The sequence below is a fragment of the Chaetura pelagica genome, unplaced genomic scaffold (genome assembly GCF_000747805.2).
Source record: "Chaetura pelagica isolate M959 unplaced genomic scaffold, ChaPel_1.0 scaffold423, whole genome shotgun sequence".
Classification (NCBI taxonomy): Eukaryota; Metazoa; Chordata; class Aves; order Apodiformes; family Apodidae; genus Chaetura; species Chaetura pelagica.
In genome coordinates, this window is record NW_009952686.1 from 223171 (window position 1) to 249227 (window position 26057).

The window sequence follows — 26057 nt, forward strand, 5'->3', positions numbered from 1 at the left end:
CGCCACAGCATCGAGCCGTCCCAGGCTGCAGAGACAGCCGCGGCTCTGCCAGGGAAGGTTAATCCCACACAAAGACATCATTTTTCAGCTCAACACTGAAGTTTAGTAAAGCTTATTTATAAGCAAAACTGAACGTCTGTGTGCGACCTTGTGGGCAATGCCCCTTTTTATGTGAACAGCCAGGGCTTTAAAATGCTTTAAAGGTGATTACAAGTCATAGGAACAGCTGTAGAACATTGTAAATTAAGAGATTCATAATTTGGTTGTACAGAATAATTAATATTATTATCTAATTACCTAATAATATCTGTTCTTGTTGTTGTCATTATTAAATCCACAGCAAGATGATACAGAAGCTCATCTAGGGAATAAACTGCATATCCAATGAATAAGCTTCTGACAAAACCACAGCTAAAGTAGCCTTGTCTATCCTGTAGGTTGACAGTCATCACCTTCATACAACAGGCAAGTTAAAAACAAAGTTTTCCCAACAATTAAAATATGCAAGATTTCAGCACTTAGATAGGGAGCTGTGTTCAAGTAACCTAAACGGAGCAAAATTATTTTAAATTTACTTTTGACTTTGATACTTCTCCAGTGTTTACAAATTGCTTAACTAACTTCCCCTACATATTTTACTTAAAAGAAAGGATTCCCAACTTTTACTAAAATACACATATATACAAAAAAACTGAGGGTCACGCATGGTTCCAGTGGTAGCACAAACCCCGTGGTTAACACAGGCACACAGTTCAAGAACAAATCTGCAGAAAAAAACCCCAAGTACAAACAGACTTCACAAGTTTGATTACCTATCTAGAGATGCTCTTTAGCAACACAGTTTGCCAGGAGGTGGTTACATGGGAACTGTATGCCTAGAAGGCTATCGTGACATGAGAGCAGAACTCCAGGCCTTGACTTAGAGGAAGGGAGGACCATGCAGCTCAGTGCCTCTCAGGAAAACTACTGACCAATTTATCAGCCTGTCCTCATGCATAAACAAGATAAAAACCTAAAATAATGGCACTTCCACCTGAAAGAACTGAGTCCTGAGACCCACACCTCCTTGAAAAAATGAATACAGCATATACTTGTGAATAATGTCCTATTTCCATGGCTATGCTGAAAGGTTTTGTTCAACACTGTCCCTCTTTTTGTGATGATTTTTACTCTTAAGCCTCTTTTTTGCATTAAGGGTGCTGAAGCTCATACTACCCAAGCAGGTTTTTTTTTTTCTGAATTCAGAAGTTGAACTAAACAAAAATGTTCATAAACCAAATACATAAGAAACATTAAATGCTAGAGTGGGAACATTTTGTGGGAACATTTCTCACAGAAAGTAAAATTGGATTTCTTAACCTTTCAACCTACAGCTCAGAACAAATAAGAGTACAATCCAAATAGGTGAAAGGAAAACCTCTCTCTAAATAGTACAGTGACACACTCACAAAAAAATCAAATTCTGACTTGAAGAACCTGTGAGAAAAAAGGAGAGCTGTTCAGGTTCTGCAGATTTTTTCCTTTTTATAAGATTTTACTGCATCTTCCTCTTCTGCCTGTGCAGTGGCAAACTAAGCTTTAAAGATCTGAGTGCATGGCACAAGCAGCACCTTCACAGGGTTTGAAAGGTGGAGAATTCTGCTTGGTTGCATGGTCAGATGGTTGGGGTTTTTTTGTGAAGGTATGTTCTCCAGTCTTTCAAGAAAGGTGCAGAAAGCAGAGTTTGCTGTTGAAAAAAATGTCGTCATATATTGTAATTAAAAATGTATATCCAGTAAAAATATTTTACTTAGCATCCACCATACACACACCACGCTAAGTTCTATACACAACTAATGTTGTTTTAAGTTCATTTTTTCATCTGTTATGGGCGACATAGCAGGAACCAAGTCAAAGAATTAAACCAAAAACCTGAAGAGATGGAAATAAAAATGAAGCTATTACTGCATGTATTTAGGGTGCCACACATGTGCAAGTTTCACCTGTGCAGTCCTATGGTCTATAACCATTCATGATTTAAAGACATGGTAGAACAAAAACATGGAAAGAGCTACTACTGGCACAACAAATGTCACACACAGCAGTGTGTTACTTTTCTCAGTACTAATAAATATGAAAGGTTAAGCACCTATCTTTCAAAACCAAAGCTACCAAACAGCTCTCAAGTCTACTCATTTATTTGCTTTATATTCCCTTAGTCATACTATTTTACTAATCTTTTATAATTTTAGTTGATCTGGTTTTTTTTTTACTTATCTCCTTTCTGAAAGACTATTTCCAAACTACTTACAAAAAAAAGTATTTTTCAATAATGTTGCTGCAAATGACAAATATGTTGAGCCTAAAGAAAAAAAAATAAATTATCATCTTTGAATGCTACAAATGTTACTGAGAGCTGTTATATTAGTTATTATTAATACCCAGCATTCACAAAGTCATACTAGGAAATGTCAAGAAATAACTTAAGAGTGATGCAGATCAAACAGCAATGCAAAAGTAAGCATTATAAATGAGCACCTTCCTATAGCATAAAGTGAATTGTCTGTAGCTGGATGTGACAGAAAGCAGGACTAGACCTTTTCTGCACAGTTCATTTTTTACAGCTGACCTTGAGTTTGCTCAAATATATAACAACACTATAGTCTATTCATTTCCCTCTAAAAGCAGATTTCTCAAGTATATGACATTATGTCTCTGAAAAGAGTAAATCTTCTTTAGTTAAGCACCAGGCAATGGAAAAAAAAGTATTTTAAGAGCTCACTCATAAAGGCTGAAATAAAAGCATGAAAAATAACTGCCTACAAACTAAATCAACTCTGTATCTAGTAACTTCTCATATGAAAGTATATTGAGAAGAACAGAACTTCAGCCCACTTCAGTCTTTGATAACTTTTGAATGGTATTACTGTTTCCCTTACTGTACACTCTTCCACAAAATTGGTCTTTACAAACCTTCGGACCATTCCAGAGCTACCCCCTTTCACTGAAGTGGCACGTAAGTGTCTGCAAACAAACTGCCCCACCTTCAGTGCAGACCTATTTTGGTGCCCCTTGGATGTTTAGGGTTACCTGGGCAAAGAGATGATGATGCTCTCCTGTTTGGGGATGGAAAGCAGTTTCAGTTTCAGCCTAAGAAACTCAAAAAAGCTTAGTATGACATTTAAGTGATCCTGTCTCTTTATGAGATCAATATTCAATGATGTATAATCTTCCATAGCAGTTCACTGGAAAAACTTCATTTTTTCTGATTCTGGACAACAAAGAATTTCTTTTTCTAAAGCAGTGAGAACACTCTAGAAACTTCAGATTCTGCTTTAGCAAGAGTAGTAGAATTAAAAAAGAACTATGGACCTCTTTAAAATACCATTAGTACTTGGTGTTCTTTTCCACAAGACAGAGCAAACTGTGTAACACTACAGATGGGTGAACTACAGCATCTTGAGGGGAAAATGCAAAAAAAATCCCAACAGAAAAGCATGTTTCTCTATCAACACCCACAGCTTCTGTTTAACTGAACTGGTATGCTGAGAAGAATATCAACATTAAGACACTGGCCAGGGTGTGAGGAGAAAGGAGTGTCATTTTCAGGCTTACCAGATTTTCTGCATAGCTGGTGTAAGAGACTTAATTTCACTGCATGTGTTACTGCACCCAGATTACCACTACATGAAGAAATGTGTTTAATTCCTTTTTTATTCCTTTTTGAGGGTCCTCTCAGAAAAGGAGCTACATGCATTGAGCATAGGACCCACTGCATTGAGCACAATGAATTTGCCTGCCTTGCCTGTAATCTCCCAAAAAAATGTAACATTGGGCAAGTATTAAAAAAACATACTTCAAGGTACAGTGATTCCATGTCAGATACACAATCATTAGACCAAAATGCCCTAAACACCATGATTTTGCAGAGCTGGACAGAAAGACAGACTATGTCCACAAAACATTTGTTTTTCATCTCAGCATTTCTAAAGATAATTTTTTTTTTTCAGTCAAAATCTCAAAAATCTAAACAGCCCTGCCCAGGGTCAAAGTAATTTAATGTAAGAAATGTTGACATCAGGAAGAACAGGTTATCCCTTCATGGTGACATCTGACAAGAGAAGACTTTCTCTTGAAATACTGTGAACTCTGCTAGTTAAAATAAGTGCTTCACTATTAACAGTTTGGGTGTTATCCTTAAAAGAGAGTCTCAAGTACAGCAAAGGCTCCAAAATGTGACCCCTTCCTGTGTCTGAGGGGTCTGGAGGGCTTGTTCATGTCACCTGGCCAACCTAACACAGCTCTGAACTCCCTTTTTCTTTCTGCTCCTTCCAACAAGCAATGTTGTCAGTATTTTTCCCTCTTCTCTCTCTACTTTCTTGGGTAGCAACATCCAAAGCCACCTGAGAAGGCAGCACAGCTCTCAGTAGCGATTATTCTGAGTCCATCAAGGACAACACTTCTAAATGCTTTAATTCTTCTGGCACTGATAGACAGAGCATTGTTTTCTCCCATCAGTTTTTCCCTCTGCATCTAGAAAGGTTACATTAAATTCTTCTTAAAAAATGAGGATTTCCTAGCATCCTCTAGTGACTCTGTTATTCCATCACTCTTCAACACCATCCCCTTTCTCTTCTGGCTTTATATTGCTATCACAACACACCAGGCTTCTATCCCTTCCTCATGCCCCAGGGATTGCAGCCATACTTATCCACAAACTCCTTCATGACTGAAAAACCTACTCTTTGTTTTCAACTTTTAAAACTTGTCCTTCATATAAGCAGCCTGATTTTTACTGCCTCTGGAGATGCAATTTTTTTCAGAATCTGAATCTTTATGTCTCTTCCTATCACACAATAGCTACAAAACATTGCACCAGACCACTTGCCTTCCTACTAATCTTTATTAGAATGTCCTCACCATCCTTCTAGGTGAGTACCCGTTCAGCACACTGCATATGATAGCTGATGGAGTTTGTAAATCCCATAATTATACTTGAGAGGTGCAGAGGCATGTACTGCCTTGCCATTAGTACACCATAATCATTTAATGTAACAGCTTTAGGCTTAATAGCCCCTCAAACAAAGTAAGTTCTCTTTTGGGAACTGTAGTTAGATAGGTCAGCACAGCTATTTCAGGACCAGATTCTGGAAGCACCCAGGAGTTGCGAGTCAGAACTGAATCTGATTACTTTGTCTTACATGATCCCAGATAAGATTATCCAAGAGTTAGACAGCAATCTAGCTGTGGCAAAACGCATTATTTTATGTGGCCAAATGGCAACACACCATGTATGAGGTGCTGCACAGCTGAGGGACAAGTGACTCTCAACTCATGCTCAGTAATCCAGCTAATTCAGTGATCTAATGTCACACTTTAAGGCTTAGTCTCCATCCTCAGATGAGGGGGTGTTCCAGCAATTCCCAGTCTCTCAAATATCAAGATGCATGCACAGTTGTAAAAAAAATACAGAAAAAAAACAAAAACACACTTCCAGAACAGATAATTGACTGCAGACCATGGTGGACAGGAGATCTCTTAAAGCTTTTGGTTTTCACAAAGCAGCTCCATTGTGTTAGTCAGAAATTGACATAACCCTCTGAGTAAAAATCAAACAGGAAGGACAAAAATTTCTCTCTAATTCCTCAGGTGAGCAGTGAACAGCACCCCAACACGGAACTTTCATGGCTAAAAGTGGAAGAATTTCTTGCTGCCAGTCTCCAATTTGATGATTAAGGAGGACTGAGAGCTGGGCTTTTTTTCCAGGCAACTAGCAACAAGACAAGAGGGCCTGGCCCGAAGCTGCTCCAGGGGAGGTTTAGGTTGGGTATCAGGAAGCACTTCCTCATGAAAAGGGTCATCAGACATTGGGATGGACTGCCCAGAGAAGTGGTGGAGGCACCATCCCTGGAGGTGTTCAATGAAAGGCTGGAGGTGGCACTTGGTGCCCTGGTCTGGAGATGTAGTGGTGTCAGGTCATAGGCTGGACTTAGTGATCTTCAAGGTCTTTTTCCACCTTGGTGATTCTATGATTAAGGAACACTCACACTGCAGTGAGTTTAGCTGTGTATTATAGCTGGTTTTGCCTCAGGCTGAACTGTCTTGGAGTTTTCATAGTAAACAGTTCCTCTATGTCCAAGAGAAAGTCAAAATAGAAATACATTAGCTTGCTGACTTTACAAAAACCTAGCAGACAGTGCTATGAAACATTCCAATGCACCTGTTCTTTGAGCCAGGGGCTTAACATTTGGCTGGGATTTACTCCTCCCATTCCCGTAAGATTCTACTCAAAACTGGCTAACCTGTAAACTTTTGAAAATTTGCACATTCACAATAGACACTTACAAAACTTCAGCAGCTGAAGCATACAAAGATTCCACAAAGCCAATCTGCAGATGTAATTTTGCAATTGCTAATGTTCAGGTCTGGACACAGGAAGGAAAAACACAGAGACCATATTGCTGTTTAATACATGAGTCCCATGTACACCAAAAAATACATGGCAGAAGAAAGCCATCCAATAGAAAATCAAGAGGAGAGGAAACAAAAGAATAAGAAGGAAGGTAGGCAATCATTTGGATGTGGATACTGGAAAACAAAGCAAAGGTCTGGAAACTGGCTGGAGGGAACAAAAGACAGAAAAAGGCCAAGAGATTTACTTCTAAACAATATTAAACTGTCCAGAAACATAAGTATGAGAGACTATACCTCCATAAACTGTTCTCAGTCTCACTTTCTGGCAAGAATAGTGATGCTTCAACTTCATCCTCAGTCCAAAATGCTGATTGTATTGATATTCACACATAACATATCTCATATATCATTTTTAAAGAAAAGCAGAACTGAACTTACTTTCCAGACAAATACCACCTTCTACTACATGCCATAAAGATGTATATGCACTTCAGAAAGCAAATGGGAAAATGCCTGCAATGGGAAGTATTTGAAAAGCTACTGCTTTCTCATAATCCACTTTTTAAAGAAAAACAGTCAGTACTATTGTGAACCAAAGCATCCTTAAGACAAAATATCCGTGTTGAAACATATCACCCTCTTTTTGTTTGTAAATACACTCATTAATTTTTGTTTTCCTAAATAGATGCAAGTGGTACCACAGTATTTATCCATAATGTTTAAGAAGAGGACTCCAACTTTAACAGCTACTCATTGTCCTCCAAATTTATGTCAGGATAACCACTGTCCACTATTTCATTAGCAGCTAAGCACATGAATAAACACTGTTCACAAAACTAGAGAGGAAGCCAAAAGAGCACCATATTTACTTAGTAATTTCAGCAAAGGCCTACACACAAAATGGTTTGGTAGAATATTCTAAAACAGATGCAAACTATTATTACATATAATTCTTCTTAATTCCTAGTGCTTTATTTTGCTACTTGAACATTGATTAAACTGATGATCTTGAGTATTACTTTTAACTTAATTTTGAAAATGAAATATATTAAACATACATCAGATGGGAGCTATTTTTAAATAACACAGCACCACAGCTTGTACAGAACACACATAAGGACTGAAGCAAAGTCTGCCATCAGAACCTGATCAGCTTCCATGCACATACTGATCCGTAAGGGACATGTCACTCCCCATAGTGTGAAGCCAGGATCATAATTAATGCACGACATCATCACAGAGGGAAAAAAAGGGCACAAGTTTCTTCTAAAACTTTAAATACCCCACATCTGAACACCTCTTGTACATGTAAAATTTTTTTACAGCCAACTTATTGGAACCTCCTTTTTATTCTTTCCTAGAAGGCTTGAAGCCTTCTCTTCCCACTACAAAATAAAGAATGGTAAGAAAAATTTTCCATTAAGTTTGTTGTTTGACTGGATTTAAATAGTACCCTCCTTTACTTCAGACTTGTGTTATGCCAGAAGGCGAAAGTGGAATAGAATCAGAGAATGGTTTGGGTTGGAAGGGTCCAACACCCTGCATGGGCAGGGACACCTCCCACCAGCCCAGGCTGCTCCAAGCCCCATCCAACCTGCCCTTCAACACCCCCAGGGATGGGGCAGCCACAGCTTCCCTGGGCAGCCTGGGCCAGGGTCTCCCCACCCTCATAGCCCAGAATTTCCTCCTGATGTCCAACCTAAACCTCCCCTCTTCCAGTTTTAATCCATGCCCCCTTGTCCTCCCACTACAAGCCCTTGTAAAAAGTCCCTCCCCAGCTTTCCTGGAGCCCCTTCAGGCACTGGAAGCTGCTCTCAGGTCTCCCTGGAGCCTTCTCTGCTCCAGGCTGAACCCCAACTCTCCCAGCCTGATAAAGAGACCCTTCCTTGTAGGATGGCATAGAGAAGGTCTGGAATGCTATAGATCCCAGGCCCTAAGGTGGATAATGGGACAGAGCAAACTGTCTTGTAAGATTTTAAACTTCACTGACAAGCAGAAGTTTACCAGCCAGGCCTAAATCACTGGACTCCTACTTAGTTTGGACTTCACACAGGGGAAGGACAACCATGCAAACCTCGTGTAAAGCTGTCTCACTGCAGCTTCTATAAAGGACCATCCAATCCACCCAATAACAAACCTCAGCTCACCCTTGCGAGCAGCCTTGCTGCAGAGAAGGACTGGAAGTGACTGTATCAGAGTCCTCCCTTACCTCCAGGGGTGGTTCTCTATGGAACCAGACAGAGGAGAGATGCTGATGGAGCTTTCGCAGCTGCTGCCTGGGGGCACTCGTTTTGCAGGGATCCATCCGCCCTGGCTGACACTCTGCAAACCTTTCACAAGCACCAAGTTCTTTTAGAACAGGAATAAAATATGTCAACTGCCAAACTCAGCATTTACAGCTGCGTCTCAACACCAATTTGATTTAAAAAAAAAATAAAAATAGGAAAAGGAAGTACACTTCCATGTCACTATTAGCAGAAATGTCTTGTGACCATATCTCAGAACATTAGAAGAAAGCCAACACATTTTTCAAATTCATAATTGCTGTCCTCTTCTTTAATTTTTCATTTTTTATGTGGACCTACCACATTACAAAACCCAAGACTTACGAGCAGTATCTCAACAAAGATAGAAGCTGAATGTCACCACAGTAAATACCTCATATTTTTTGACACTGATCCAGTACTCTGTTATATAGGAGCTATAGACAGATTTCATTTAACTGAGCACATGGTGCAGCAAAGATATTTCTCCAGGTTCTATTTCGTTTTTATAAGACTGTGTAAACTGTCATTCTTATGAATCTTTTGTTTTTAGAAAATTATTTCCTATTTCTAATGAGTTCCTCACTAAAAAGTCTTTCAACACGGATGACCAGAGGAAAATAAAACATACAACAGCTACATCAAATTAAATCACAAAGAAAGTCATGCTGTATGACATCTGAAATAATATTATATTTACAGAACACTTAGTACATCTCCTTTCTAATATATCATAAATTACTGGATTCAAAGAAAAGAGTAACCTGAAACGGTACTTTTTTAGTGATGTAAAATATAATCAGCATTTCCAAGAAAGGAAAGTCACATGCAGCTCCCAAACCTAAAGACACAGGAAATTAACTACAATTTTCCCCGATTGACATAGATCTTATTGTAGCATTTATAAAATTAAGAAGTTACAGCCAGCTAGACAATTCAGATGCATCTATATTTCTTTACATGTACATGTATGTACTTTACTTGCATACACACATATATTTCAGAAAGCAACAGTTTTGATCTGAAAAATATAAAATAGAGGAAAAAAAATAATGGCTGAATAAGTAGTATTTGCCTGGCTGTAACTGCAAAACGATCACACCAGAAAACTCCTACTATCAGGAAATAGAAATAAGGCAAAAAACTACTATTGGGTAAGTTCTCAATTAACTTCTTCAAAAGGAACCCAAGGACTTGAGAGAAACATGAATAATGTTTTTAAATATTAATTACATGGAATTGGTCACATGTCAAAGTAACAAATACTTACTTTGGTTGTCTTTGGTGCTTAATGATTATTTTATATTGGAGGTCTTATCCCACATAACCTCCCCCAAAAATTGATACAAGAAGGGCTAGAAGTGAGACCTTCATTTCCAGCAGAAAAACATTAAAGCATTTATTTTTATTTGAGAAGGGAGGTATTAAAACATTTCAGTCAGACCATAGCATGTAGTTTTTATTTAAATCTCCCTTTACTATCCTGTCCCAATACTTGCGTGAAACTACACACAGGAATATAAATTAAATGTACAGAAAACCTCAAAGGACATCACAGGTACAGAAGGTGAATATAGGGTATATGTTGGGGGGAACTAATTTGAATAAAAAATAGGTGAATGCTGTTATTTTAATATAGGATCTGTTTCGAAATAAGGCAAAAAGTCAAATATTAGTCTAACATGGTGAACACAAACACAATGAACAAAATATAAAGAATGTCAACAGGAATGAAAAAGAAATCAAATTAATTACATTCAAAGCCAATAAACACTGGATTCAACAAACGATATTTTATTCAATAAATGATATTTTAATCAGCTATTAGTAATAACTGTTTTCAGTACCTGTATGACAATCGCAACACTGTATCATTAAAACTGAAATCCCAGAATTACTTATTTTTGTGTATCAGTTGAATATTAGCACTCGGACAGTCCTAGATTCAGTATAAATAACACTGTCCATGAACCAGGGCTGTCAAGACTTGAAAATCCTGTATCTGATCTCAACCATGCATGATGTGGAAGGTGCACATTCCACATGAGTAGCTCCTGTATTTCATGGAAAAGCCTCCTGTTATCAGCATTCAGGAACTCATTCCAGAAGACTCAATCATGTTACTCCCAGTGCTGGAGGAAGAGCTGGGATTCAAAACACAGGCTCAGTTACTGAGGGTCAGCACAAACTCAATCACCTGTTCACTGAAGCACTGTGAACATTTTCTGTCTATATTTTTGGAATTATTTTTTAGAGTAAAAAGAACATTTACTTACTAGCTAGGTATATATGCTTGCATATAAAAATGGCAGGGAGTAACTCTGAGGAAACAAAATAAATGGTGATATTTAATACCTTCACATTTTTTAAGGATTCTTACTCATCAGAAGTAAGCAGCAGTATAAGAATACAACACTGTCACAGCTAAGAGAGCAATTCAAACTAATCACTACAAAAAAAGGGGGAAAAAAGAAATTAAGACAAAGTGGTTTTCCCTCATGTATCAGCAATTATTTACACTCAAGCTTCGTTATCTGTTCTACCCTCCAAAGCAACCTGAAGCCTCAGTGCCCTGGGCACAGTGGAGAGGGAGGCTGGATGTAGCACACAACCAATAGCTTACCCTGCTACGTTATCACCTGTGCTTTCCCAAAAACTAGCCCTCAGCTGAGTAGCCTCAAATCACCTTTCCTCTTCATGTGTTGCTGAGATAAAAAGGAAACTAAATTCATAACCCCAAGAATGTGTTTAACAATTCCAACATATCAGGGATTTTCTCTGTTGCATTTTTTGTTTCTCTCCAAAGAAATAACTGAAAATGGAATAATTCCATTTTCCTAATGGCATATTTTACCCTACTATGTGCACTTCAACTGTTTAATTCCACACAGAAGCTTTTTTGTTGTTTTGGTTTTGTTTTTTTTTTAATATACCTGTCCTATGCAACTCAACTTTTCTCCAAAGGGATCACAAAGCAAACTGCCTGGGATGGGTGATAATAAAAAAGTAGAACCATTTATTAATTTTGTATAAGTTATCTGCCACCCTAGAGATTCCTTGGAGGGGAAGAACTCGTCTGAATTTCACCATACAGTGCCACAGGCACAAAGTGAGAGAAACTAAACAAGCACATCCTGAAGGGAGAAAAACTGCCTGCAGCAGCAAATGACCTACTACATACCTCACTCTCAGATTTTTTGATGTTATAATTTGTTAATTTCAGGGAAAAAAAGACAATTACCCACAGTTTTAGTTTGTTCTAGCAGAATTATTAAACTTTTTAAAGTTTTTGATCAAAAGTGACATATATCGTTCAACAGATCCTTGTATTTTCAAAAGATTACAATCCTGAGTAAATTTGCATGACAAAGTCTTTGCCATATCTATTTCCCTATTACCTGGAGCAGCAATACTCATTATTAGAACAGCACTAAACTACTTAAGGATGAAGCATATAAAATTTTTATTTGAATTCCAACGCATTAAAGTTAATATTTTCCAGCTCAATGCACAGTAAGCAAAAGATAATTCTATTCAAATATGCATTTCATGGTATGAATAAGGAAGTCTTCATCTCCCCATTGAATTAGTAAGTCTTTTAAGTAATGATTCATTTGAAAAATCAACAGGGTATTGGCAATTTAGTGTAATATTAAATACATGCATATGCCACATCTATACTGATACACACATAATACTGTTTCCAGGATATATATTATAAAGAATATAATTTAGATATTGTAATGAATTAAGATTAGTTAGGTGGTAAAACACCCAGCTGTACATTTAATATATGACATTTTACTATTTTAAGGAGTCAGTAATTGTTAGTGAGTTAACTTCTTGAAAGACTACAAAAACATGCATGCATATTTCTCATTCCTGAATTAATATGCTCCTGAACTAGTAAAACTAAGTTTTTGCCTACTGTTTTTGTGTTTTTCTTCATAAAGTGAAATGAAGCTTCATATATCAATATGAAGATTAATGCCAACAAATGAACAATTAACAGATTACCTCATCCTATATGAGGGAAATTTTAATAAATTAAGATGACTGCTGTTAAAATTATATCAGTGAGGAATAAAAAAGAAGTTTGTGTGCTTTTCTGTACTACTTAGCAAGCTGCCACTCTTAAAAGCCTATATTAACACAATCACTGACAATAGCAATCCAACAGAAGAAGCTGCCAAAAAGCCTATGAAAGTTATTTTAAAACCTTTGCTCCTTGATCAGATAAGCATACTTAATCACAGTCACATAAAAAAGCCCAGCAAAGTTCCCATCCTAAATTGTATCCTGCTGTGAAGGCACTAGCTTCTGTGTGACTTGAGATGCTATCCTACCACAACTTCACCCATCCCACCTCAAAATGTGAGCCACAGCTGTTCTACAGCACATCAGATGAAACAAAAAGTCACTACTCAAATACAAATAACCACAAAGCTATGAGACATCTTCATACCCCTAATTCTCTGAAACAAATTCACCTCATTTTCTTCTAAACAGGTTCTTACAAAGTGGCCTGTGGAGTGTAAAACCCAAGACACAAATAATTACGACGTTTCCAGGTACAATCATACTGGTGTCCATTTCCCCTTCCAGTGCTACCCACACCACCAACTTGAAATAAAGAATATATGGAAGATCCATACCACAGCAGAAAGAGCCTTATCACAACTTCTGAGCAATTAAGAAGACCATAGATCCACAGCCAGCTTCTCACAGGCAGACTCCCAAGACATTCTCCACTCAGGAACAGCAGTATGTTGCTGAACTGAGATGAGTCAGTATTTCATTGCTAAAAGTTTTGTTTAAAGTCTGCATGTAGAATATTCCCTATCAAATAAACTCATCTATTCAGGTGGTACAGATACAATTTTCATATAGTCCGTTAGAAAACAGAGTGCTGCACTTCTGGAAAACATCAAACACATATTTGTTCAGTTACCGTTCAGGGTGCTGCCATGAGTCATTCTACTTCTGTTTTAGAGAAACGAAATAGGTAAATAATTACCAAAGGGTAAGAATCTTTTACTCCAACATCATTCATGAATTATTTGTCATCGTTTTGTTCAGTGTGCAGGTACTACACTGTGTGTTGAAAGCAGTGTTTTTACAGTTCAGGCTTTATAGTTCAAAATAGCTGCTTTAAAAAAAATCATGATACAAGAGAGTCAGAACACCAGTAAGTTTTCCATAAGACCTGAAATGGTGAAACGTAATTAATGCAAAGTGTGATTAATTTTGGTTCAGTAAAAATGTCCATCTTCGTAGAAATCCATGACCCTATGCACTGGATGCTCATTTAATACTCATATTTTTAAAATTAGTTCTGCATACCATGTTTTAAGCTTATTAAGTAAGGTTCAAATTTGCACATATTTTCCGCTAGCTAAAAATTACTATTTGCAGAATAGGTGTGGGTAGGAAAAGAGAAAGCTAGCAAACCTAAAGGTATATTTTTATGGAGAATTTAATCCCCATTCTTTAGACTATACTGACACGAGCCCATTACTAAATTAATGTGTTTGCTTAAGTAGACGACATTATTTTTGAAGCAGACTGATTTTGAAATACTGCACACATTTAAGCCAAAGCTCATAGTTTAAAAAAACAAAAAGGAGGGAGAAGACAACAGAGGTGAAAACCTGACCTATCTCTAATATTTTCTTTTCAAGTCTAGGCTGCTCAAGAATCTTCAACTAATTATTCCATTTTATTGATAGCTTTCTTCCCAAGGGAAGTTATTTAAAAAGTTTAACCCCTGAGCAAGTCACGGCTTTGAAAGTGTCAAATGCATTGATTATAACTGCAGGAAGTGTTACCTTCTACCCAGAGAATCTCACCCTGCACAATCTGAAACACTGTCTCTCTCCCAAAACGGCTTTGATTCAGCAATTCAGACTGCTTCAGCTGATATTAAAGGCAGAAGCACCACAGAAAAGGGATCAGCACTTAAAACGAAATACAAAGGGGAAATAAAGGAAAAAAAAAAACAACAGATCTTGGATATAGTACCACAAAGCTTGAGAGAAAAGCAGATTTGAAAAAGACATCAGAGTGACTAAAAAAAGAACAACATGACAGAAATTAAACAAGATTTTTATGTTCGCTTTCTATGCATTTAAACTCATCTCAACCTCTATTGAAATTCCGATCATACCCAAACCCCAAGGCTTTTGACATACTTTCAAAAATCCACACCCCCTCTTACTCTTTTCTAAGTCTCCAGAGTCACTGTTAGGTATCCAACAAGTTGAAGGGAGGGGGGGAAAGGAAAAAAAAAGTGGAATCCTAATATGCATATGATAAAAAGGCCATTTATACTCATATTAAACTTTGTTTCTAAAATGATTGTGATTATTTTAAATATTCAGTGTGTGTTCTTAACCCCATAACCAGCCAGTGAAAAGAATGCTCAAATGGTTTTGAGGGGGGAAAAAAATAAGAATTTCAAGCCACATTTATCTAAATATCTTGATCAGTCATTTCCTTAGATCAGTGATGAAGGAAGCAGCAACTAACCTAGGGTGCCATAGCGTTCTAAAACATGACAGCCAGCAAAATAAAGGGAGACAGAGCTATCTCTAAGTACCTCTACATTATCAAATTAATACAGCACAGAAAACTCTCAGGATGCAATACATACAATTAATACAACAACAGTAACACGTATCTTGGAAAGGAGGCACTAAATTCCATGGGGTAATTGGATTTGCAGAACTGCAAGTGGCTGGTTTTTTTGTTGGTTTTTTTTTTCCCAGCTCAGTCATGACAGGGCCAGAAGGTAATGATACATCTGCCATGATGCAACAAGCAGACCTGTCTTCTGTCAAGAGTTGAAATCATAAAGGAATAAGCTGTTGTTAGCAGCCTCTCTCCAAACAGTAGAGCTGTCATCTCATTGTTTTCCTTTGCTGGCACGGGGGCTGGTGTGGGCTTATATACCCTGTCAGTTCAATATTAGTCGCAGCTTTTAACCTCTTCTTGAATTTCTGACTTAAATAATTATTAACTGCTGCACAGCATATTATGTACTGTTAAGTATTTTGTGATCCAAGAATACTGCTTTCAACTGACTATGCAACTTTCCTTCTAGCTGCTTGGTCACCATGTCAAATCAGCACTTGAGAGATTATCACGTCCTCAAAAAATGTTTTGGAAGGAATTAAATATATTGCTTTTAGAATTTCCTTTGAGAGTATGGCATATTTATACCAAGTACACATGACAAATTATTTAGTAATACATTGTAGCTTGTGTTTATATTTTTAGAAAGATCTAAAAGGATGTTTTCTTAGTATTATCTCCACAAAAGTAGGAGTAGTAAATACAAGTTTTCTCTACTAAGAAGTAATTGACAGGCAATGTTATTTCTATGGTCCGATAGAATTAATCAAAGCAGATACACATCCCAGAGTGAGACAATTAATAGTTGAAAAAAAAAACAGTGTAGCACGTTACTGTCCACTGTAGTGAAACTTTACTTCCAGTAAAATACCAGAATATGCCCAAATAAAATTATAATTACTCCAGCAGTGTAACAGACTAATAGTAAATAAACGACGTATTTTATCACCTTTCTGCAACAATATTTTTAGGAGACATAAAAGGTGTGTAAATATTAGTATTTTGCAGAAAAACTGTAATTGTAGTGAAATGTCAGCCCAGAAAGTGTCATTTGCCTGTCTTACTGAAATTATGCTAAGTATGTATAAACTGTAAGACAAAGTTTTAAATTCTTAAAATCTATTAAGATAATCTATGCTCCAAAGATGGATATGAAATTGAGAAAGAATTCTTGTTGCTGTAATTTAGACAAAGAATAATGTTCTGACAACAATGTGTAAATACTGACTTTTGAAACTGGTTTATTTTTACAAAATGGAAAGACTGAAATGTGTTACCATACCAGTTAATCGCCAGTGAGGTTACCAAGTCACGTAAAAGTTATGATGGGTAAGGTTACTGCTGCTGCACTGATTGATTTTTTGTTCCATTCAACTGAGTTTAATGAGTGATAATAATATGAGTGAATAAGCACAACCTTCTGTAAAAAAATATTATTAAGTGAAGAAATCGTTGGGAAGAGGGTGGATTTTTTTCATTTGTCCATGGAAATCAGATTTTTGGCTGCTGCTGCATTTCTTCTAAAAATCTCAGCCAGGTTCTTCAAAGAAGCTCTTTTCCTGGTGCTTTTACTCCTATTGTCAGTAATTAATTCTTTTTAAAATAATAATCAAAAGATCTAAGGCATCCTAAAGTGTGCTGAATTTGATACTGGGCAACAACTCTTGGATTATTTTTTTTAAATTAAAATACCAAATTACTGACAGTTGATGTGGTTGAATTTCATTAGCATCCTGGGGACCACAGCTATCTTAGGCAACAAATGTACTGAATTTCCTAATACACAGAAAGCATCCAACAGTTTCTTTATACTCCCCTGCAGTAAGCTGATGTACTCTTCATTTCCTAGAGGAAAGCTATCAAAGATAAGAGTACTACAAAGTTCTTCTCAATGTCCAAACTTAGGAAAGCTGAGCTCCTGTTTCCCCAAGGAAGAAACTCCCCCTGTAGACAGATGAACTTCAACTTCTCCTTGACTAACACTCTGTGGACTTCAAAGCACAGAATCCACTTCTCCAAGCACTACAGAAGGAACACATTGCACGGAGCAGCGGCCACCTTTTTGCACCCCTTCTTGTTCTCCAGTATTGCTGCTGCATCTTCCAGATGAATCTCTAGAGTACTGCCCATGTTGCCACCACTCAGCAATGCACCAGAGAAGCAAGCTCCTCATAACCTCCTCCTCCTAAATAACCTGGCAAACAAAGTCTTCATAAGGAACATGGGAGCTCCTGAACTGCCCACATGAAAATCCTTTATTTCTGGCACCCCAAGTAAATGCCCTCATCACCAAATTGAAGTTTATTTATCTCTGCCTCTCACCATTTTGCCCCGGTGCTGTTTCACTCATTGCGCAAATAAGTGAGTAACAACTGATCTGAAAACAGCCCAACTCAACGGACAGCAAATGAGACATTTACAGAAAATGTAGTAGACAGATTAAAACTTTTCTTCTAATTTCCATTTGTTTACTAATATCATTTACAATTATTTACTTATAAAAAGTGGGATAGCTTCAGTGCGGTATTATCATTATAAATGGAACAGTCCCTCGTTCCCAGAGGAGGGATGTGGAACTTTATAGTCTCTTGCATGTCAGATGACTGCTTCTGTAAAAATCAGAATTTCCCACTGAAGAAAGATTCAGTAGAAAAGTTCTGTCTTAACAAAACAACAAACCTATGCAATATTTATTTCGTACCGTACCCGTAGGAAATTGCCATCTTTTTGTTTGTTTGTTTTAAATATATGTATGGTACCTATTTGTTACCATTTTGATTAAGCTTTCCTTACTGCCTTAGTGCTTTTGCCTTTTTAATACTTTTTTTCTAAAGTTTGTCTTTCCTACCATGTTTTAATATATTTACAGATATGTCTCTCACGTTGTACACACTTTTCTCCCTCCTCCGTTTTCTACAGTCTGCTTCCTATCTTGCTGCTTGTTTGTTCTCCATTTCTTTCATATTTCAAAATTTCTCTTACATGACCAAGTTTGAATTTCTGAATTAACACATTAATCTTACCTCTTCACATAAAACCTTGTAAGCTACTCCCAACCCTATTACATGAAAGATTGAATCTACACAACAGAATTTGATATAAAAGATGGAAGGAGCAGTATTACCTACAGGAATCAAATAGATGAAAAGAAAACCCACATTTCTAGGTACTTGAATTCCCACCAGGATATTTCTCTGTGGATCTTTTATTTCCAGTGTGTATCAGACCCAAGCCACTAAAATAATGACAAATCTTAAGCCTTTATATTACTCCCTTATTTCATGTATGCTTTAAGAGAAAAGGTTTGGGGATTTTTTGGGTTATTTTTGTCTTTAAGGTGTTGTACTAGGGAGAAATAATATATTTTCTTCTCTTCCTGTTTGGGTAAGCAGTAACAGCTCATCCTGCTCAATCCACTGCTCACTGAAAACTCCAGCTTTTCCATCCCTGTTCTCAGTTTTTCCAAGAAATAAACTGAAACTTGCTTGTGTTCATCGTGTCACTCTCTGAAGACGAAAGCAGTAGAGAAAAATATATATGGTTTTGCCCTACCTAGAGGGTGTTTTTTGTTCATCTGCTTGCTTTGGTTTTAAGGAAAGTAGAGGCGACACTTCAGAACTAGTTTTTGCACAAAATATATTTAAGCACTACTTCTGTGGGTTTTAATTTAAAAAGACCAACACCCTGTCTGCAGCAAATGTTTTAAGATGCCCGCATATGTTTCACACTCACAAGAGATTAGCACAATTTTCAAACCCTAGATACTATTACCTGCTCCAAATTCACAGTTTATTAGAAGAAAACTCCATGCCCTCCTGTTACCAGCACAGTAATCTTATGCTTTGATAAGGTCTGCTGGTTCCATTCAAGCATGAGACCCTTATTAGAAGTACTTATTAGAAGTAACACTGGAAGATCAAGGAAAATTACTCCTTACTTCAAACTTGGAACATTGTATGAGGTTTTATCACCATTTTTCTTCAGGACATTTACCACATAGACCAGTTATTTTCATTTCATAAGAGACAGAAATGCCTAAATAACTAGAGGATTGAATACCAGAAAACCAAGGAAAGGATGCAATTTTTATTATTATTAACTAAAATAGGAGGACTGATACTCACTCTACCGTAATTTCCTGTATTTCGAAGAGTAATTTGTATGATCTGTACATGAACTAGACATAGCATCAGGAATAACTATCATTATTCTCTGTTTAGTCACAGCATAATGATTCCAAATACCTTCAGTGGAGTTTGCCTTCTATAAAATACTGTCTTATCTAAGGAGATATGCATTCAATTCCCACTCCAGTGATTAAAGGATACAAAAAAATAGCAACACATTTAATAAAATACAATTGATCTAGCCTTCATTTTGCACGAAAAAATAATAATTGCAAATAGTATGTGTTATGAACATAGTACATTAACCAGAATTTTAAGATTAACAAAACTGGAGAGTGAGTTTTACAGTACCTGAAATTACTCAATGAAGGAGGGAAGTCAAAAGATAAGAGCATAAAGCCTGATTTCCCAATGTGATTGAATGGTTGCGGTTCTTTAAGTATATTTTCTCTTTAAACTCTTGAGGTTTTTTTTCTGTGTTTTTTTAAGAAACATTTAAGATGCAGAGATACATCATCTCTTCTCATGGGTAATAACAACATGAGGGAACAGAGGTCTGATCTCTGTCACAATGGCTCAGTCATTGCATAAAATAAAACACAAATAAGAATTTTAACTCTTCTCTACTAGAAATACTCTCTTATTAGAGATAATACCTCAACTTTAAATGCTCAGTCTCTCATGGCAGCCAAGACAGCAGCATCTCTAGGAAGGAATGAAAATGCAGGCATGCAAACAGCACTACAAAAATTTAAGCTACAGCTCTTCGAGTTTCTTAATAAAGGTTTTGGAACTTGCACTATAGAAATGAAATTCCAACACTGGACCTAGCATACACGGTTATTACACTCAATAGCCATAAAGTGTCTTTTGTTCTGCCTTTAAGTCTTGACTTAAAATTAACAGAAACTTGATTTTAGAAGAAGGCAAGCATCACCCTAACAAAACGAAGTTATGCCTTGTTAATGGGCAAGACAAAAATAACTTAATGGCCCACTGTTTAAATATGTTTTCTTTCTTAGCTTTTTTTTTTTTTTTTTCAAAAAAAGAAAGAAAACAGATTGAAGAGAACTGTCTTCTATACTGAATAGTATAAAGCCAACTGTAAAAAATGCAACTTAATTTAGCAAAACGTGTAACAATCACAGTGACAACACTGATATTTGGAGTAGAACATTAGCTTAACTTAGTATAATAGAAATAGTGAGCCTTAAATAGGCTTTTCTAATGCTTACTATAGGAAGTATCATTTAGGTATACAGGATGCAAGAGATTAATTGCACCTAGAAAGTTCCAATGTTAAAAACATTACACAAATTGTGCATTGTCTCTCACATAAGATGTAAATGTAACAAAACAGTGTCCATAAAATGTAAATGTTTTTTACTGTCAAGTACTGATAGGTGAATCAGAATGAATCAGTATTCAGTGCAAAACTGAAAAAGACTGTGCCTCTAATAAATTCAGTACAAGCCTAGAAAAAAAGCCTGCTGTTATCATGAAAGCTCATGTTATCATGAGATTACAACAGACGCTGAGTGAGAATACGTACAAATTTAACGAATTGTAAAAGAGAACACTTCAAATCATAACAAATTTCTCTAGTGCCTTCTATTGCATCTGATCACCTCTTAGGGGCTCTTGTCACATTAGCTGCCATATTACACTGCATGGCAGTGACACCACAATAACATGACATGCAACTAAAACTGTTTTTATGAGAAGAAAGTTGGTTCCATTAGAAAAAAAAAAGTTCTGAAAAAAACCCCAAGTAAGTGTTCCCATCATAAATACAAATTGTATATTGAATATATTGTATTATTACATTGAAGACTGCTTAAGAAATTAATAAAACATGGCAGGTACACACGTGTACTTTCACCTACCTCAATAGCTCTCTTTATGTAAGGTATCTGTGTGCCACTGTCCAGATCTTCATTAATTATTAGTCTTCTGGCCCACTGACCTGCTCTGACGACACCGTTACCATGAATTAGGACCAACAGCTTGTCAGGGTTTGTTAATGCATCTTCACTCATAAAGATAAAACTCTTTGGTTCACTCTCAGTTGCATCAACCTGCAATTACAGTCAACACATGCTTTTTATGCATCAATAAATTTTTTTTAAAAGAACACCTGCAGTTATAAGGTTAGCCAACAAATTGAAATAAAAACTTTCACCATTTAACAGCTATTTGTATGCATATTGTAAGGAAAAGTGTATGCCCAGTACTACATAAAAAAAAAGCAAAAGCCAGCTGTGCAACATAACCTCAAAACATAAAAATACACCAAAGTTTAGAACAGTATTCCAAGGAAGATTTTAATTTAAAAAAGGTGTAAAAAGTATGCTAAGGCTTTGAAATTTCTGTTTACAGAAATATACTGGCAAGAAAGAAAGTCCAATAATTTGCAGGGTGTGGAGGGGTGGAAATCAAGTAATTTTGTCACCTCTGATATGCCTGAAGCAACAATAAAAGTCTTGCAGAAAATGAAAAAAAAATCTTAGTGAATTTCATTTTACCCAAATAAGCCATGTATGAACCAGTATTGTATATTAATAATATAATAAAATATAGAACTCCAATTCAGCTGTAAAAAATGTCTTCATTAGAAGTCCTGCATCTGGGCCAATATTTTGCCAATTTGTTACAGGAACAGATCAACAATCAGTTTTGATTTTCAGTAAACCATAATTTAATTCCAAGTTTTGTCATGAGCCTAGAGAGTTAAACAGCCTTTTCTTTTGTCTTTCTTCTTTTTCCTTCCCTTCCCTTCCCTTCCCTTTCCTTTCCTTTCTTATAGAAGTTCTACAAAACAGATCTACACTTGGTTTAGCAAGCCATGGCTCAAGGCCAAAAGCCTGAGCTGGTATAAACATCCTGAGAGCAGAAAGAAACCTCCCATCTACCCCAGGAATACACAGAAAAGGCAGAACCCAACAGGCAGATCTGCTCATCCTCCTGTACTTCACAACCCATGACCTGCACAGGACACCTGCACAGCTGCAAGAAACAACACAGGATTGTCCTACATGCTGCAACAGCCATGAAAAGCAGGCCAGGATATGAGCCTTATGTTGAGACAGGAGCAATGGCCATGTGGATTCTGTCAGTTTGTTTCTCATAAATGGGTATGTTTTTGTAATTACTCTCAGTTGTTTTTTTTTAATTCAGTGTGAATGTCTAGACTTGCTGTAATACAAGTCCTACCTAACATATTTTTTTTAATTCAGTCAACGAGGCTACTTTAACAGAAGGAATTCCTAACTGGAAGAATGGTCACATCTCTTCAGTATCTGCCGTAGCGCTGAAGACCTTATTTTCTTCTCCAAAATGGCATAACATCTCATGTGCCTCAGCTTGCTCTTTCTACAGCAGGAAACATACTCACCTTCTCTCACACTTTGTGTGGAAATAGAAAACATGGTAAAAAAAACATTTTAGAATTTGTGGTACACCAGATACCACACTGGGGGGACAGTCTCACGTTGCTTCTTCTGCAGCAGTGGCACTGGGACATTTAACACGTGGTGGAGGCAACAAGTCAGACAACACTACATCTCACTCAGCACTTGGCAAGATGTAATAGACTTCTGCACTTGAAGTGAATACTTACAATACTGTAATTAAGGCAAAGCATTGTGAACTGGTATTTCAGAGAAAGATTTACATAAGCTGTAACCCTTAGTACTTACAAACCAAATCTTTGGTTTTTAGGAAATACTTGCGCTTAAGCAGGTAAACTAGAAGATACAACTAGTTCACACTTCTGCAAATACAGAACTTTTTAAATGTTAAAACATCAACCGAGATGATAAAAAAGAACTTTTCGTTCTTTCAAATTAATCACGTTTGGAAACTTTTCTTCAAGCTAATTTAGCTTGAAATAGTAGTAATTCATCAGACCAAACTTTCACTGAAGGTCAGTCCTGTGCACAACCTTAGTTTAGCACCAAACGGTATTCTACATTGATTTGTCAATAAGCATACTGAGTCGACATAAAATAATTTGTATTTATTAGCCACTTTCTCCTCTGGATAAACACTTATTTCTGATCCTTTATTTAAACAGAAGTAAATTCAGTAAAATGCTGAACTTCAATTATCTGAATTTAAACATCATTAATCACATGCAATAATAATTTTCCAATAATAAGTAAATAGGAAAGTCAAAGCAATCTAAATTCTGTTGATAATTTACTGTTTAGAAGTGTTCTTTAAAGTTCAATCTTCCTTCTCTCAGGCTTATTTTTGCAACACACAACTATACCCTAAGGTTTATAAATGTATGCAGGTATTGTGAATTCTCTGAGTTATGCACTCTACATACATTATGAACTCTTTAAGGTTTTTAACAATTAATTCACTTTTCTGCATGAGTTCTGCCTCCAATGAGCTATCACGTAATACAGAAGTGCCACTCTGTAGAATATTTCAGCAACATAATTGTTAGTATTTTGCTCAGTTGCTATCAATATATAGGCTAGATCAAACTACACTTGAAATCTAATCTTACTGATGAAGAGGTGGCCACATTGACATTATGATTCAATTCGCAGTTCTTAGCCAATGCCAACAAAAGGTGCACAAGTCCTGACTATGCTACAGGGATTTTTTTTTTTATTTTGTACACTGCAAGATTTGAAGTTCAAGACTGAACATTCATTTTTTAAAAGGGAAAAAAAAAAATCACAAGTATTTTTCTTATTCCAGTTAAGAAGCGCAATAAAAATTATGAGCCTAGAGCCTCTAAACAAGTTAAACAGGTGTAACTTGTGACTGCAGGAAAGAACATGGCAAAGAAATGGGACTGAAACTGAAAAGACTCAGAGAGATTGTTAGAATGATGAACAGCTGGTGAGGAGAGAAAACTACTCATTTGATTTGCAAGATAAGGAAGTCTTCTGTTACATGGCTCTACATAAAGCTCGCTAACTCACTTGTATTACAGTCTTCACAATACTGAATATCCTGACTTATCATTTCTCACTCAAAATTGTAAAAAAACCTGCTGATCAATACTACAAGCAACTAATTAGCATTTGGTGACTACCACAACTAATGTAAAACTGGTGAGACCACTGCAAAGTGAGACCTTTCACTGCCATTGCCAATAAAACATGTTAGTAATTATTTAAACTTTCATCCCAGGCCTTCCCAGGAGCTGTTAAGGGTGCATTTAATTCAGAAGCACCCTCTACTTGTTCATAACATAACCTTAAATGGAGCACAAAATGAGACATTTCAAAGAAATAATTCAACAGCTCCTCCCTGAATATGAGTCTATTCATTTAAATTTTTAAGTCCAGTAGTTTATGTTGAACTTTAAGAGAACTACAATACTATCCAGTAACAACAATGCAATACACATCTCAGCATCTTTGTGTAGGAAAAATCATTCAGATTTATGTTTTGTCAGAGTAATACTATGATGGGTGACCTTGCCTGATTTCAAAACTGCTCTGATTTTCGTATCTGAAGAGAAATTTACAAACAATTGTGTCCAAAATTGAAGCTGCCACCTGAGCAACAGCAAGTTGAACTTTGCACATGGGGTTGAAGTTAAGAAAGATGAGAGAAGGTTAAAAACTGCCATCGTAAATCTCTGAAGCATAGCATTTCCATACACTACTAAAATAATACTGAAAAAAAAATAAAAATACTCCACTTACAACAGTCCTAAAACACATTTCATATGTTCATTACATCATACATCATTACACTCTCTGCTTATTTAGCAGCTGACAGGAAAAGGAGGGCCAACTTTCTGATCACCTCTGACAATGCTCAGAAAAATCATGCTTTTGTGTTCATCTCAAAAATGCTCATTTAATAAGGTCATATTCATCAGAAGGGCCATTCTAGTCAGATTGAGGTCCCCAGGTCTTGTTCCTGACAACTGGCAGATTGCTAAGGGGAACAGTAGAAGAACAGAGTGCTTACTGAGTGATTCTTCCCTGGTTTTAGCAACCAATAACTTTCGAGCCTGCCAAGCCAGAGTTTGTAACAGGAGAAGCATACACAATAGTTCAATACACCTATCCCACCTTATCATTATCAAACTTTTGTTTTTTAAAATGTATTTATGCCTTTCTTCTTGATAGTGTTCTCTGGCAATGAGATCCACAACACAACTGGGACATTTATGAAATAGTACCGCCTCTCTTTCAGTAGAGATCTCCTGCCTGATAATTTATACTTGATGCCCCTTAGCTTCTCTATTAAGAAAAAAAAGTAAAAAAACCCATTCCCTATTCATCTTCTCTTCACCTTTCATGATTTTATAGATTTGTCATATTCTTTCCTCAGTCACCTATATTCCAAGCTGAAGAATCTGTATCTAATCTTTTTGTCTGAAAAGCATGTCATGTCTGTCACAAATCTGGTAGCACTCCTCTGTATTTTTTAAATTTTTCATATCCTTTTTTTGATACAGTGTCCAGACTCCATGCAGTGTTGAAGATGAGGCTCACATAACGAGTGCAATGACAATGCTTCTCTGTTTTGTTCTCAACACCTCATAATTCCTAGCATCCTATTTGCTTTCTGGGCTTTTGACTGTCATTGAGCACTAACTGATATTCTCAGAGAACTATTTACAATCACTCCAAGCTCTTTCCTGAGTAGTAATAGCTCA

The 26057-nt window shown here is 36.6% G+C and overlaps 1 protein-coding gene across 2 annotated transcripts in view; it reads right to left on the reverse strand.

Moving 5' to 3' along the window:
• Positions 1 to 26057, reverse strand: part of FAM172A (family with sequence similarity 172, member A) — a 251007-nt gene that overhangs the window by 189371 nt on the left and 35579 nt on the right. The window contains exon 5 of one of the 2 annotated variants that reach the window (XM_009993778.1): positions 21304 to 21495. The exons of the other annotated variant lie outside the window; for it this stretch is intronic. Coding sequence (XP_009992080.1) covers positions 21304 to 21495 — 192 coding nt within the window. The remainder of the gene's footprint in view (positions 1 to 21303; positions 21496 to 26057) is intronic. 2 annotated transcript variants of the gene reach the window in all.